We start from the raw sequence: 14,251 nt of genomic DNA on the forward strand, positions 1-14,251 counted from the left end.
GAATTCTGGACAATCGATTGCAGTAGCAAGAGGAAAATCGATATGTTTCTTTGGTGTTGTCGTTTGGTCATGAACCCTGCTGTCCCCCACTCGCAGCATTTTGTCCTCTCTTCGCATAGCTGATGGTAAGGTGTGGAGCATACTTTTTACTGACTGAATTTGGCAACACGCAGTCCTATTAATAGCCAGTCCGACCTCGATGCGGCGCGGCCTTGCCAAGTCCCCCGCTGGTGCAGATCGGCCTGAAATCTGGTCCAGGGACATAGAGTCAACCATGTCAAGCAGGTCGACAACCTTTGCAAGGCCATCCTTTGCATGTGAGATGATGTCGATGGCTTTGGCGATGCAGCGGGTCTGCGACACTGATACCAGCTGGTCCAAGCCCGACAGGTCAAGCTCTGGCCCATGCTCAGCCTCCTCCCCGGCGCCATGGGGATTGTCCAATATTATTTCTGAAATGCCGCCTGCTGGAATCGGGGAGGGTGCCGCATCCGCCGGATTGTTCGGCGGAAACAGTGCCACCACGCCACGAGCCCTGGTCCTTGGGGGCTTGAGGAAGCCTGGCACACTGACGAAGCGGTCTGGCACAGCGCCATACGGCAAACCGGGGCCTCCACAGTCACCGGCATCTGGCTGACAATGTCTCTCGCTTTCGCTGTCACATTGTGCACCTGGTACTTGCTCATGGACAGTACTATGGTGGCCACATCCAGATAGTCCCCGCAACCCCCAATGACCAGTAGTAGACTGATGTGCTTGTCGCTCCACAGCTCAGCCCGCGCGGCTGATAAACGGCGTAATCGGCTCACTGTCTTTTGCTACTAGCCGCTGCATGCGCTGGTCGCGGATCAGGAAATTTGTCGCGCAGGTATCTTCGTCCAGTAGCAATGACGTTGTGCCAGCCTCGAGCGCCTCCTGGATTGACGCTGCCATCGATGTTGACCCTGATGCATCGAGCGTCGAAAAATCGCGCGTGTCCTTGCCAAATGGCAGGTTGTTGATGAATGGGCGGATATCGACGCTTCCGACGAACCGTCCCTCCTCTGCCTTGACCTTGGTAGCACATGGCTCTGTCACAACCAGCTCGCGTCCATCTCCAGGAATATGGTTGTAGACGCCATGCTCGATGGCCTGCAGCAGTGTCGACTTGCCATGGAACCCACCACCTGTAATGACCGTTATCCCATGCGGAATCCCCATGCCCTCGACCTGGCCACGATTGGGCAAGGTGAACGATACCTGCAGATCATCTGGTGATTGGAACTTGACGACACTGGGGCCATCCAGTGGCAGGTTTGATATGCCGCTGCGGCGCGGCAGCACAGACCCGTTGCCCACAAAAGCCACCAGTTTTGCGTCCGCCAGCATTCCGCGCAGCGCATCCTGGTCCTCAATACATGCCACAAAATCATGCATATCACCTGCCTCCACTGCGGAAAACAGCATTGACAGATCCACAATGCGTGGCAATGTCTTGAGGAACATTCCATGCGCCATGCTGCCAAGAATCGTGCGTCCTGCAGCTGGAAGTCCCACCTGTCATCCGTGCCTCAATATACTCGCTGTTGATGACAACCGACGTGCGCTCGATGACTTCTTGCCCAGGCCGCTCGATGCAGATATCACCGCCTTTGGCTGATTTCCACCCTCCGCCATTGCCTCCCTTTTGCGAGTATCTCGATTGTGCATGAGTGATCGTCGTATATATATGTCTTGACAGATAGTGCGAGCTGGCAATGGCCCGGGTCTGGCTCGAGTAAAGCGACGAAGGGAACTGTTGCTGCATCCTGGTATACACGAACCCTGATTCTACTAGGCGTTGCATACGGATCCGCTTGTATCTGGTCAAATGTCAGCTGGAACCGGTCAAACTGGAATGTGCGCCTGCCGAACTGCTTGTATGCGCCGTACTGCTGCCGATCGAGCCGGATCAGCAGCCGCCCAAGGTCGTCGCTGCTGCCAGCTGCTTGCTGAGGCGTGGTAGCACAGCCTGAGTCGGCAGAGCCCGTCATATAGGCATGCGGCTCTTCAGATGATCTGCTTCTGCGTCTCCCGTACAGTGCCTTGTAGTAAGCACCTCGTCCCCGAGAGCCGCCGCCGTTGCCTCCGCGGCTCCCTCGGCTTTTGCCGTGCGACCTAGTTGCCCCCATTGGTATTTTTTGTAGAAATAAAGCAGGATTGAGCGTGTGTATCAAGAAAAACGGGAGGGATAAACAGCGAGTTCAGCCTGTTCTCGTGTGTATATGAACACCTGAACTGATCGGTTATTCGGCCTGGACTACATTCTACGCTCTATCGTGGTACAATTTCGACCTGTTCCTACTGTGGCTGGCCCACATATGTATACAGAGATCCTCCCCATCCATCGGCCCATTGGCCTCAAGCGCAAATCCAGCTAGATCCCTGTGTAACCAGACGTGGAAAAATAAACACCAACTAGACGCACAGTGACCGAAATCCCGCCTTGGGGAACTGATTTTTTCCTTGCCAAGATCCAACAACAGGCTGCTGCCTAAACGGATTCCGCATATATAGCAGCAGTTCCTTCCCATGCAACCCTGTGGACAGAACTCTAACCCCTTCCATCGTCCTCTCCTATCTGTCTCTTCTACTTTACCATGGTTTGCGTATCTCGCATTGCCTGCGCCAGTATAGGTCCTGGGCAGCCTCGCTGCTGCTGCACCGGTCCACCAACAATGCCCTCACCACCCGCTCTAGCGAGAAGACCAAGAAGACGCTGATCATCTTTGGTGACTCTCTCAGCGATATCGGATCGGGATGGACGCGCATGAACTACGACGCAAACTACCAGCCGGCGCCATGGTTCATGGGCCGGTACTCTAGCGGATTCGTATGGAACGAGTGGGCTGCCGATGAGCTCAATATGACCCTAGGCCAACTTTGCCTACGGTGGAGCCACCTCCAACAACACCTGGGTCAATGGTACTGTGCCCAGCATTGCCGACCAGCTCCACATGTACGAGGTGCAGCGTGACGCTAAGCGCTTCCAGAAGCCCGAGGAGAACATTGCTGCTATTGAGATTGGCGCCAACGACATTTTCAACAGCGTAAAGAAGCTGGCTATCGCTTCGGACAAGAAGGTCGAGGCCTTTGCGACCAACCTCACCAACAACGTCGTCGCTGCCATGGACAAGCTGAAGGGCTTTGGTCTGACCAACTTCTTGGTGTTCAACGTGGCTCCGATTGAGATCACACCCAGGGTTGTCGAGCTACATCTGTCCAAGATGGTGAAGCCGGTCATCACCACAATCAATGAGGCATACAGCAAGGCCGTCACTGAGTACCGCCAGAAGAACAAGGGCATCACCGTCACCCTTGTTGACACATCGTATCTTACCAAGACCATCGCAGAGAACCTGCTCGAGGACCTCAACATCAAGTACGCTAACGCCAGCTGCATCAACACCAAGAAGGGCAAGACTATATATTGCACAAACCCCTGATGAGTACTTCTTTATGGACATGGTGCACCCGACCCGTGTCCCGCACCGCCTGATCGGCTATGTCGTCGCCAAGATCATCCAGAATCCCTCGTACAACGCCACAGTTGACGATATGCGCTCAATGATCAAGGAGCACAACATCCGCAATGTGTACGATGCCGTCAATGTTGTCGAGTTCCAGGCCGATGGAAAGTATGTCAACATTGATACTCAGGTCGCGGCCCAGGCGACCCGTGCCCTCAGCTCTGATGCGCTGACTGAGAATGGCGCTGCCACCCCGTACTCGCTCGATGGCGATGCCTCCAAGATCGACAACTCCGCCTACATTAACAACTTGCTTGAGGGGGAACTTGACGGCAGCTTCGACATCAGCAGCCTGATGGACGTCTACGCCACCGCCAGCGCCACAGACAGCGACGACTCCGACGATGATACCTTGGACTCGAAAAAGAAGAGTCTCCAACAAGAATAACGGTGCGGCCAGCATGGCCAGTATGTCGCTGAGCGCCCTTGGTATCTTTGCTCTTGCTGCTCTCCTCTAAGTATGTCTGCAGTATTTTTGTTATATTGTATTGCAAAGCAAATAATACGCAACATTTGGTGACTAGAGTATCTAGCAAATGTCGCTTAGCAGTATATGAAAATGGTATTCGGTAGTTGGACCAGCCGAAGAAGAGAAGAATTAAAGCAAAATAGAACCCACATGCGTGTCACTGCACACACTCTTCACACAGGCTTACCAGTACCTGGGATAGTAGGCACCGTACGCAAGGTTGTTTGTGTTGGAATACGCGTTGTTGTTCCACTGGTTAAAGTTGGAACTGCCAGAGCTGCCGAAAGGAGAGACATTGTTGCCCTGCGAGGCAGCAAATCCGTTGTTCCACGAGTTGCTGTTGGTACCGAACGGCGAGACGTTCGACGTGGCGCCGTTATCATACGCACCAACATTGTGGACATTGGACTGGGTGTTGCCGTAGATGCCTGGATAGTAGCCGCCATAGATTGGGGCGGCAGAGACTGTCGACGCAACCAGAGAAACAAAGGAGACGATGAAGGAGTTCATTGCTATGTATGTACGAAGCTGTGGGTGTGTGGAGAAAGGAAACTGTTGCTTAAGTGATTTTGCTGGTGAGATGTGCTGCTGCATAGCACCCTGCGTGGAATTTTATACGGACAGGGATAAGCAACATACCCACCATATAGCAAGGTACTGGGAGGTTCGTCCTACAGTATACTGCCCTTTCCTGTCCTTTCCTGTCCTTTCCTGTCCTTTCCTGCCCTTGTAGTGGGCATATAGCATTGAAAAGGCATGTTATCTGCTCTGTTGAACTGCTTTAATACCATGCTATGCGCGATTTTACGTTCTTTTATCCTAAAGCGGTAAACTGTACTTTGAACTTTGAACTTTGAACTTTAAGGCTTGCTAGCTCTTGCTCGGCCGATGCTCAGCATCAGTTACTACTATTACTTTTGTGTTTGTATTCCTACTAGTATTGACTTCATTCACAATAGTAAGAGCTATAAAACCCATGCTTGGTAACCATGGTGAGAGTATCGCTACGAGTCTATTACCGTACATAACCTCTTAGGGTCTTGGCCAGCAAGTATATTTTGAGCTGATGGCGGTATGCCAGTAATGAATACACGCGCATACACACGGTATACATGCAGACAAAGTGCCCCGATATATTACTGCTGATAGCAAATAGCTCTGCCAAAGTGCAGTGGCTAACTTCCAGCAGATGCAGAATACCCAAGCGAGTGCGTAGTGAAATGCATGACAAATCAATGCAAATGCTAGATGAACATGCGGTTTATGATTTATATATTCACTATGCCGGTGTGCATAATATAGTCGTTAATTAAAAGTACGGGTAGAATGCGCCTCCGATACCAGGGTAGGACAGACTGCCAAAGCCCGGATAAAACAAGCCGCGAAGGCCCTGAGAGACGGGGGATGTCTGCGATCGTGAGACTGAGTCTGACACAGAACCACTACTAGGCGAAAACTGACCATCCATGTGTGTGTTAAAGCCAGGGGAGTTGCTTGAGGCTGTGAATCCGCTGGGACCCCATGCTGCCTGGATGCCGTTTCCATTCGCAACCGAGCCTACCATGCCGCCCACCTGTGGATAATAGAATGCCGGTATGTAATAGGCGGTGGCTGGGAGGGCGGTCAGCATACCGTAAATTAGCGAAACAGTTGTGGCGGTGTTCTTGTCCATCGCGGTGGTTAAGGAGCTGTTGGCAGGAGGGTGTGATTATTGATGATGCTGCTGCTGGTGCGAGTTTGATGAAGTTTTCTCGACTGGATCCTTTGGAGTATGCGCTCTTTAAATATCTCGTGTGTTTGCAGTGGTCAATTCCAATAGGCAGCCTGAAAGAAACTATACAAATATTCTGAGCACTGCCAGTATGCACGCACAATGCTCTGGTAGCCGGCTTGGTGTATTTACCGCCGTGCAGTAGTTTCTGATAGTTGGCGCGCACTCGCGTTTTCGCATATACTGGAGCTGCTACTACGCCATACCCCAAATGAAAACATAAACAAACTAGCATCGCCAACGGCCCTTGTTGATATTGCTACTGCCTAATGTTTGGGATTTAAAAAGTCCATAATTATATCGTAATTGGTTAAGGTTGTGTAGAGTGTACCCAGGAACGTGGGCAGAACTATTTTGTTTTGAACAGTAGCCACTCCAGAATTTAATTTGCATATCTATTTTCAGCCCATGGATACAGCCAGTCCCGACGACGGCGCCATCGCGCAGCCCATGCTTGGTGTTGAGGATGCGGATTTCTGGCGTCAGAAGCAGGAGTGGGTCAAGCAGATGCGTCTGCAGTTCTCGCGCCGCCCTGAGTTCCCCGAGACACACAACATGATTGACGACGAGGGCATGCTCAACCAGGAGTACTTCCAGCCGCCCAAGGATGCAGTTGCCCCCAAGGAGCGCAAATGGGGCGACGACGAGAAGCGCAGGCTGCTGGAGGGCATTGAAAAGCACGGGATCGGCCACTTCCGAGAGATCTCAGAGGAGTCGCTGCCTGAGTGGTCCGGCAATGATCTGCGTATGAAGGCCATCCGCCTGATGGGCCGACAGAACCTGCAGCTGTACAAGGGCTGGAAGGGCGATGCCGCAGCAGTGCAGCGCGAGTTTGAGCGCAACAAGGAAGATCGGACTGAAGCATGGGACGTGGAAGGGCGGCGCCTTGGTCTATGACGACGACGGCGTGGTGCTGAAGGCGATCCAGGAGTCAAACCGCGCTAATCCGCCATAAGATAATCACCGGGCGGTGCTCGTTCCGTGGCGTCCGGCAGTACTCGTCTATGCTGTCGTTGTTGCTGCTGTTGCACTAATATATTTGGGTAAATTGCCCTGCATGTGAATTTATCCCTATTCCCCGTGCATTGCCCAACTCCGGACTCAGCCAGCACATCACAATGAAGCATGGGGACTGTGGGCTAATACTCGGACGCCATGTACGCGCCTGCAGCCTTCCCCCAAAAACCACGCCAGCCTTACACACTGCATATGCGCAACTGCGTCCGCCTCAACCGGACACTATGGAATTGCGCTGCACCCATTTTTCGGGCTTGCGAGTGGGCATTTTCCCAGAGAAAGTCTGTGGATTTTGCCCGTAAATGGCGCCACTGTTGATAGCAGCAGCGCTTGGTCACCAGCACACACTGGCCACTCAGCGGGCCCGTGGAGCAGCATGGAGATGCGGCGGCGCGCGTTGGGCGAATTGTCCAGCATGGCCACCGGCTCCTGATTTGCCACGCCGCTGCATCCTAATTGATCGGCCGTGCTTTCCCCTCGGTTAGTGTGGGGTGGCTCTGGCCAGTCAAGGTGGGCCTGGTTATAGTGGGCAAAAACTGTCCCCTCCCTTTTTGCAGCCATCGGGGGCAGGGCCAAGAGGAGCGACCGAGAATTTTCTCCTTTTCGCTCTGGAAATGTGCAGCACTGTGCGACCACAGAAGGGGCAGCAAGCCCGCAATATTGCCCCAGGCGCTGGCTGTCCATCATCTTTTGGTGCTGGTGTCTGATTCGCCTGTTCATTGAATTGGGCCATTTGCAGACCACGGCTTCATTCCGGCAGTGGTACACCGGGCCGATGAGCCAGATGGGAGCGCTGTGAGAAGGGCCTGGAAACTCAGAAGGCGGTCTTGTCCAACAAACAAACCGCCAACGGTATAAAACCGCCCCACCTGCGTTTCGGGCGTCAGGTTTTCGCTCACCTTATTTCGAGTTCGCCTTCCCAGCAAAGAGCAGCCTCTCTCTCTTCCTCCTCTCTTCCTCCTCCCCTGCCTTTCTTTTGGTTCCGCGCCATTTACGTTGGAAAGCTTTTGGTTCCAGTTGATCTGTCTACTTGGCTTTCTCTCTCCGCAACCGCCGAAATAGCAAACATCTGCGATTTGATATTGCCGATACACATACACCGCCCCCTGAAATCCCACACTCTTTGTTTGATACCATGAAGTTCATTTCCTTTGCTGTCGCTGCTGTTGCGACCACCTTCAGCGCTGTGTCTGCCCGCCCCGTCCTGCGGAGGGCCAACAGCTGCGCTTTCCCATGGGTGGCCAACAACACCGATAACGTCGTTCCGATCACCCCCTCGGCCAAGAATGCCGGCTGGGCCATGTCTCCGGACCAGGAGTGCGCGCCCGGCAGCTGGTGCCCGTACGCGTGCGCGCCCGGCTACTACTCGGCGCAGTGGGACCCGTCCGCTACCCTGTACAATGGCCCTGGTTCCATGAACGGCGGCTTGTACTGCGATGCCAACGGCGTCCTGTCGAAGCCGTTCGCCGACCGCGCGTACTGCGTGCCTAGCATGATGAACGCCTACATCGAGAACAGCCTTAGCCACTCTGTCTCTGCCTGCCAGACCGTGTACCCCGGCAACGAGGCCATGATTATCCCGTCGGTGGCCCAAGCCAACAGCAACGTTAGCCTCAACATTGTTCCCAACACCTACTGGCTCGGTGTCTCCTCGCAGTTCTACGTCAACCTGGCTGGCTCCAACGCCACTCAGTGCGTCTGGGGCAACGACGACAAGCCGGTTGGCAACTGGGCTCCGTACATCTTTGGCGGTGGCCAGGGACCTGACGGCAACACCTACATCAGCGTGCAGTTCAACCCGCTGTACACGGCCAAGGGATACAAGGTTTCTGATGCCTACAGCGTGCGTATTCAGTGCGAGTCTGGCTTCTGCAACTTCCCCGCTGGCGGAGAGTGCAAGTGTGAGGGTGGCAAGTGCTCTGTTGACAACGGGTGCACTGTCACTTTGACCGGCGATGCCAAGGCTAAGTGGGTCCTCTACTAGATGTAGCTGAGATCCGACTTGATATTCCCCATGTTCCTTATACCGCTATCCTATTCTTGCCCGCGCCTTTATACAGTTGCACCTTTAGTTATACGAACTCTAAATAAAAATTGGCTTCGAAAGCCATACAAGAATATCTGAAATGTGTCGTCTGAGTAGCTGTGTGGACCATTTGCGATCTGCAGTGGCATTATTAATTCATGTGTCTCAAGATGAAAGACGCCAACTCGTTATTGGCTGTGGCCAAGCGCTAATGCCCGCTGATGTGCGTCTACAGTCGCCTTTTGGCCAGCTACTGAGCTGCTTTAGCTGCCCAGCGTTGATATTCTTACGCCTCTCGGTATTCCCTACATTCTGAGTAAAAAAGGTGCGTCGTAGCAATAGCGCAATGACATATGTTGTTGTTTTTGGCTTATCCTCAGCATGGCACCACATGTAATGAGGCCAGTATGTCCAACTTGTAATCAGCTGATTGATCGGTTGATCGATCACACCGGGAAAACAAAACATCCATTATTTGGACTCGACTTCACGATTGTTTTCGGAGTTCCTTGGCTTCATCAGCATAATGCCTGTGTTTTCTGGCGACTGCGCCTTGGTGGTCATACCCCAGCAGTATATAAAGACAGTCACACTCTGGAATGGCCTGGTCGCCCACCCCCTTAGACGCACACCGTATCCTTATATTCCCTCGAAACTTCGTTGCAGCTACTCACTGCGCTTATCTCCATGTCGACAAATACGGTAGACTCCACAGCCAAGCAGGATGGCAAGTCTCCATCGGATCATCCCCTCCCCAAAGAAGACAATGAGGACTTGCCATATACCCATTTTTCGGCCAGGCAACGAGCCTTTATCGTCTTCATTGCCGCCTCAACAGCACTCGTCAGCCCACTCTCATCGAACATGTACTATCCCAGCATCCAGGAAGTGCGTGACGATCTTCATACAACACTATCGGGTGTTACATGGTCAATCACGTCTTTTGCTATCTGCATGGCAATCGCGCCTTTATTTTGGAGCAACTTGGCGGATCAGATCGGGCGCAAGCCTGTCTACGCAACATCGATGCTCATATATACCGCAGGCAGTATCGGGTGCGCTCTGTCCAAGTCCTTGACTGGGATGATCATCTCGCGCGTCATCCAAGCGGCTGGCTCATCAGCCGTGCAGGGATCGGGTGCCGGAACAATCTCCGATATCTACCCACGCGAACAGCGCGGCACTGCTCTCGGCATATACTACCTGGGGCCGCTGGTAGGACCATGCATTGGCCCACTGATTGGCGGATACATCGGCCAGGACATCGGCTGGCGCTGGGTGTTTTGGATCCTGGCAATTTGGGGCGGCGTGATGTGCCTTTTGGCAATTTTCGTCCAGCCCGAGACCCACCGCCGTATTGTTCTGAAGAAACACAGGATTCAGCCGACCAACATCCCACCACCACTCAACCTCAAAAACAACAACCCGCTGATCGACTTGGCACTGATTCGGTACCCGTCTGTCGCCATCACCATGTATTTCTTCGCAATGGTTTTCGGCGCATATATGGTAAACTCGACGGGCTTGACCTTGGCACTCCAGAACATCTACAACCTGTCACAAGGCAGTTCTGGCGTATGCTATTTGCCCGTCGGTGCAGGAAACATCATCGGCTCAACTACTGGTGGGCGCACTACGGATCTTTTGCTGCGTCGATACAGAAAGAAACACGACATTGAGGCAGCCCAGGGAAGCAAGGTACCGCCAGAGGCACGGATTCAGTTAGTCTGGCTCGGTGGTATCATATGCTTGGTTGGCATGGTAATGTCTGGCTGGATCATTGACAGAAGCTGGCCGTTAGCTGCGCTGCTTGTTATGCAGTTTTTCATTGGTATTGGCCTGGCATTCGCATTCCAGTCAATTGCTGGTTACCTTATCGACCTCTTCCCGCTAAAGTCTGCCAGGATTACAGGCGTGCAAAACTTTTACCGTGGAATCTGGGGCGCCATCATTGTACAGCTGTTTCCAACCATGATCGAAAGTATTGGCTGGGGCTGGTCGTACACCACCATGGTGCTAATCTCGGTTCCGGGCCTTGTTGGTCTCCAATTACTGGCGTTGTACGGAGAGGGATTGCGAAGAAGGTTTGGTCCAAAGTCGTAGAGTACCCTATTCTATTAAACTTAAAGTAAACTGAGGCGCTATACGCGAAGTCTTAGAAATAAGAAATGAGAAATGAGAAAACACTAAGCGGCTAACCCGATAAAGAAAAAGAAGAAAGAAAAGTTCTTTTAGGGAAGAGCTCAGCATCGCATAGTTGGCGAGCCAGGATTTTCCTCACACAGTGACTTGTCGATTTAAGACTAGCCGTGTAGTACATCGACTGGTGTCAAACAAAACTATATGAATAGAGCATACTGCCATTGACCTTTGATAAGCCGCTATGAATAAACAATTCCAGTAAATAAAATGCCACTAGGGCAACCATCAAGAGCAAAGTATCTGTCAAGCAAAGCAGGATGGTTTCAGTATTGGCAAATTCTAGCAATGCGCTTTGCAGCTATGCGCAGGGATCTGATTATGCCAAATAGAGCAATTTGGTGCTCGGCGGAAAATACCGGCAAAACAAATGTCTCCATGGGCGGAATATTCAAGCTATTCGGCTGTCCCGGGATACATAGTAGACGCTTCTGGGGATTCTTAAGTCGACGTATTGCTGTGAGACCAGCCTGGTACAGGTAAGGAGCCAGCCGCCCAGTTATATACAAGGCAACCTCATACGCCGTTTTGCTGGTGCCTGATAAATTAGCGCGCAGGGTCTGTAGCCCTGAGAAGAAATAACATCTTGACATCAAACAGCCCTAGATATATGAAAAGCTCACCGGGAGAAGATGTGTTTGCCACTGGATTTAACCTCCTCTAACCGCAAGAGCCAGTGCATGCATGGCTCTTGGGCCCAACCGCTTCCTTTGTCCAAGTCGTTATCTGTTCGTCAATATGCACGGCGGAATATCCGGTCTGTGGCGATCGAGAGTTGGGTACCTTCGGACAAAGACGCTGTTCTGCGCAGATTTTTCGTGAAATGGAAGATTTCCTGGCAGCAGGATGAGTCTTTGCGCCATTTAAAGTTTGCAGCTATTCAACAGAAAGCAGAGAGACGGCTGAATTGCAATGGCGTTCGTGAGGGCTGAAAAACTGAATGCTACTGGGATACTCCGTGCAATAGTAAAATACATAAAGCTGCTGCTCAAGAGGCTTGGGGCGAGACAAGTAGAAAATCAGATAAAGAGCTAGTGTATCTATCACATTATTGCCACTAGCAAGCGCTAGCAGTCTGCTATAGGCATGAGTGACAGTAGTCGCCAATGGCCACGCCTTTCCTGCACATCCTTGCCTGCTGCTTCCTCATGACTTTAAGGCTTTTCACATGAGACCAGTCTGATACTGCTGTTCGCCTGAGCGGACTATCCGCCGTATTCCACCCATCGAAATAGTCACCTCTGTTCCTGTTGCGCAATATCCTACCCTGCAATGTAAACAGGGATTCCCGCTACATGTCGGCCGATCCGCGCATTATCACTGTGCTGCTGTGCGGGAAGAAAGGAACTGGCAATTTCACTGCCAGACCCGGGCAGAGCCAATTCTGCTCATTGTGGAGCTATATTTCCCTCTGTCTGAAGAGGATGGAGAAGAGGAGCAGCAGGAGCAGGGGGTTCCATGAAATTATACTCGGATCTGTGAGGTGCTCCTCACACCGGCTAGTGTGTTGTGGTAGCCAGCACTAGTTGACTCCCACCAGGCCCCAGCTGTATTTAAGGCACGGCTTTCGCCTAGCGCTGACCAGACAGTCCATTGCCAATGAGATATTTCACTTGCTCTTCTTCTCAATTGCGTTTATATTGACATGGCAGAAAGCAACACGGCAGAAAACAACACGGCATCAGTAGCAACTCTGCAATCTGAAGCCTCAGTCCCGCACTCGCTGACACAGGATGATGATAAGGACACATTGCCGTATACGCATTTCTCGGCTCGGTACAGGGCGCTCATCGTCACAATTGCAGCCATCACTTCACTCGTCAGCCCACTCTCATCCAACATGTACTACCCAAGTATCCAGCGAGTCCGTGACGACTTGCACACCACCCAGTCGGGCATTACGTGGACAGTAACTGCATTCACTATCTGCATGGCAGTCACACCGCTGTTCTGGAGCAACCTGGCGGACCGGATTGGACGAAAGCCTGTGTATGCAGCATCAATGTTCATTTATACTGCAGGCAGTATCGGCTGTGCTCTGTCAAAGTCATTGACGGCATTAGTGATTTCGCGCATTATCCAGTCTACTGGGGCATCAGCAGTCAAGGGATCGGGGGCAGGGACCATTGCAGACATCTACCCTCGCGAGCGGCGCGGCACTGCGCTCGGCATATACTACCTGGGACCGCTGGTAGGACCATGTATTGGACCACTGGTTGGCGGCTATGTCGGCCAGAATCTGGGCTGGCGCTGGGTATTCTGGATTCTCACCATCTGGGGCGGCACAATGTGCTTTGTGGCAATGTTTGTTTTGCCTGAGACGCACCGACGCATGGTATCGATGAAGCACAAGATCCAGCAAACCAACATCCCGAAGCCTTTCAGCATCAGGAACAACAACCCGCTGGTGGATCTGGCGCTGATCCGGTACCCGCCAGTCTACATCTCGCTGTACTTCTTTGCGATGGTGTTTGGCACCTACGTAGTGAATCTGGTTGGTCTGGCCCTGGCATTTGAGGATGTCTACAGGCTGTCACAAGGGGCTTCTGGGCTATGCTATTTCCCGGTAGGTGCTGGAGCCATCACCGGGTCGTTGTCCAGTGGGCGGATCACAGACCTGATGCTGAGGCGGTACCAGAGGAGACAGGATGTAGAGGGCGGCCAGAGAGGCAGTGTCTCACCCGAGACACGGATTCGGCTGACCTGGATCAGCGGGACGATGTTCCTTGTGTCTATTGCGCTATCAGGGTGGATTATCAACAGACACTGGTCTCTCTCTGCGCTGCTGGTGGTGCAGTTTTTTACCGGTCTCGGGATGGCCTTCTCGTTCCATTCGCTGGCCAGCTACCTGATTGATGTGTTCCCGCTCAAATCGGCCAGAATCACAGGCGTGCAGAACTTTTACCGTGGCATGTGGGGTGCCGTTGTCGTCCAGCTGTTCCCTACTATGCTCGACAGTATCAATTGGGGCTGGACGTATATGATCCTGGTGTTTATTGCTGTGCCCGGTCTTGCTGGTATCCAATTCCTTGTCTCCAGTGGAGAGAAGCTTAGACACAGGTTCGGTCCACACTAATAGAATGTCGTAATACACTCTGGTTGTTGTCAGGTCCACCTTGGTCAGATTAGCATTGGGTGCTTGCTGGCGGATATCTAAAACACGTGGCAGCAGGATGGGAGCAGTTGTCCGGCGATAGCAGGAAAAGTGATTTGCAATGTTT

General features: G+C 52.5%; 9 protein-coding genes across 9 annotated transcripts; 6 read left to right on the top strand and 3 right to left on the bottom strand.

Annotated features, from left to right (window-relative positions):
- Nucleotides 1-58: 58 nt before the first annotated feature.
- DL89DRAFT_278901 (uncharacterized protein) lies at nucleotides 59-2,150 on the bottom strand (the record flags this gene model as incomplete). The annotated part of the gene is given in 7 exon segments (XM_040889537.1): nucleotides 59-119; nucleotides 155-568; nucleotides 589-784; nucleotides 810-1,306; nucleotides 1,328-1,517; nucleotides 1,537-1,780; nucleotides 1,803-2,150. The coding sequence occupies 7 exon segments, from the start codon at nucleotides 2,148-2,150 to the stop codon at nucleotides 68-70; spliced, it is 1,941 nt and encodes a 646-aa protein (XP_040741451.1). The 3' UTR covers nucleotides 59-67.
- A 427-nt stretch (nucleotides 2,151-2,577) lies between these two features.
- On the top strand, nucleotides 2,578-4,075 carry DL89DRAFT_269363 (uncharacterized protein). The gene is made up of 5 exons (XM_040888269.1): nucleotides 2,578-2,627; nucleotides 2,656-2,685; nucleotides 2,723-2,851; nucleotides 2,895-3,400; nucleotides 3,435-4,075. Exons 1-5 carry the CDS (start codon nucleotides 2,619-2,621, stop codon nucleotides 3,934-3,936), a joined length of 1,176 nt encoding a protein of 391 aa, XP_040741452.1. The 5' UTR covers nucleotides 2,578-2,618; the 3' UTR covers nucleotides 3,937-4,075.
- On the top strand, nucleotides 4,020-4,593 carry DL89DRAFT_47044 (uncharacterized protein). The gene has a single exon (XM_040891707.1). The coding sequence runs from the start codon at nucleotides 4,102-4,104 to the stop codon at nucleotides 4,582-4,584; it is 483 nt and encodes a 160-aa protein (XP_040741453.1). The 5' UTR covers nucleotides 4,020-4,101; the 3' UTR covers nucleotides 4,585-4,593.
- A 680-nt stretch (nucleotides 4,594-5,273) lies between these two features.
- On the bottom strand, nucleotides 5,274-5,745 carry DL89DRAFT_269364 (uncharacterized protein). The gene has a single exon (XM_040888270.1). The coding sequence runs from the start codon at nucleotides 5,687-5,689 to the stop codon at nucleotides 5,327-5,329; it is 363 nt and encodes a 120-aa protein (XP_040741454.1). The 5' UTR covers nucleotides 5,690-5,745; the 3' UTR covers nucleotides 5,274-5,326.
- Nucleotides 5,746-6,163: 418 nt separating this feature from the next.
- Nucleotides 6,164-6,829, top strand: DL89DRAFT_269365 (uncharacterized protein). Its single transcript, XM_040888271.1, has 2 exons — nucleotides 6,164-6,607; nucleotides 6,639-6,829. The coding sequence occupies exons 1-2, from the start codon at nucleotides 6,197-6,199 to the stop codon at nucleotides 6,741-6,743; spliced, it is 516 nt and encodes a 171-aa protein (XP_040741455.1). The 5' UTR covers nucleotides 6,164-6,196; the 3' UTR covers nucleotides 6,744-6,829.
- An 880-nt stretch (nucleotides 6,830-7,709) lies between these two features.
- Nucleotides 7,710-8,926, top strand: DL89DRAFT_324326 (uncharacterized protein). Its single transcript, XM_040891441.1, has one exon. It carries the CDS (start codon nucleotides 7,941-7,943, stop codon nucleotides 8,787-8,789), a length of 849 nt encoding a protein of 282 aa, XP_040741456.1. The 5' UTR covers nucleotides 7,710-7,940; the 3' UTR covers nucleotides 8,790-8,926.
- A 577-nt stretch (nucleotides 8,927-9,503) lies between these two features.
- DL89DRAFT_217835 (MFS general substrate transporter) lies at nucleotides 9,504-10,859 on the top strand (the record flags this gene model as incomplete). Its single annotated transcript, XM_040884337.1, has 1 exon — nucleotides 9,504-10,859. A coding segment is annotated over one exon (1,356 nt), but the record flags the coding sequence as incomplete, so codon positions are not given.
- A 256-nt stretch (nucleotides 10,860-11,115) lies between these two features.
- Nucleotides 11,116-11,670, bottom strand: DL89DRAFT_47054 (uncharacterized protein). Its single transcript, XM_040891708.1, has one exon. It carries the CDS (start codon nucleotides 11,621-11,623, stop codon nucleotides 11,297-11,299), a length of 327 nt encoding a protein of 108 aa, XP_040741458.1. The 5' UTR covers nucleotides 11,624-11,670; the 3' UTR covers nucleotides 11,116-11,296.
- A 1,005-nt stretch (nucleotides 11,671-12,675) lies between these two features.
- On the top strand, nucleotides 12,676-14,183 carry DL89DRAFT_324328 (MFS general substrate transporter; the record flags this gene model as incomplete). Its single annotated transcript, XM_040891442.1, has 1 exon — nucleotides 12,676-14,183. One exon carries the CDS (start codon nucleotides 12,676-12,678, stop codon nucleotides 14,104-14,106), a length of 1,431 nt encoding a protein of 476 aa, XP_040741459.1. The 3' UTR covers nucleotides 14,107-14,183.
- Between the last annotated feature and the right edge of the window lie 68 nt (nucleotides 14,184-14,251).

This window comes from Linderina pennispora (genome assembly GCF_002104995.1).
Source record: "Linderina pennispora strain ATCC 12442 chromosome Unknown DL89scaffold_12, whole genome shotgun sequence".
NCBI classification, from domain to species: domain Eukaryota; kingdom Fungi; phylum Kickxellomycota; class Kickxellomycetes; order Kickxellales; family Kickxellaceae; genus Linderina; species Linderina pennispora.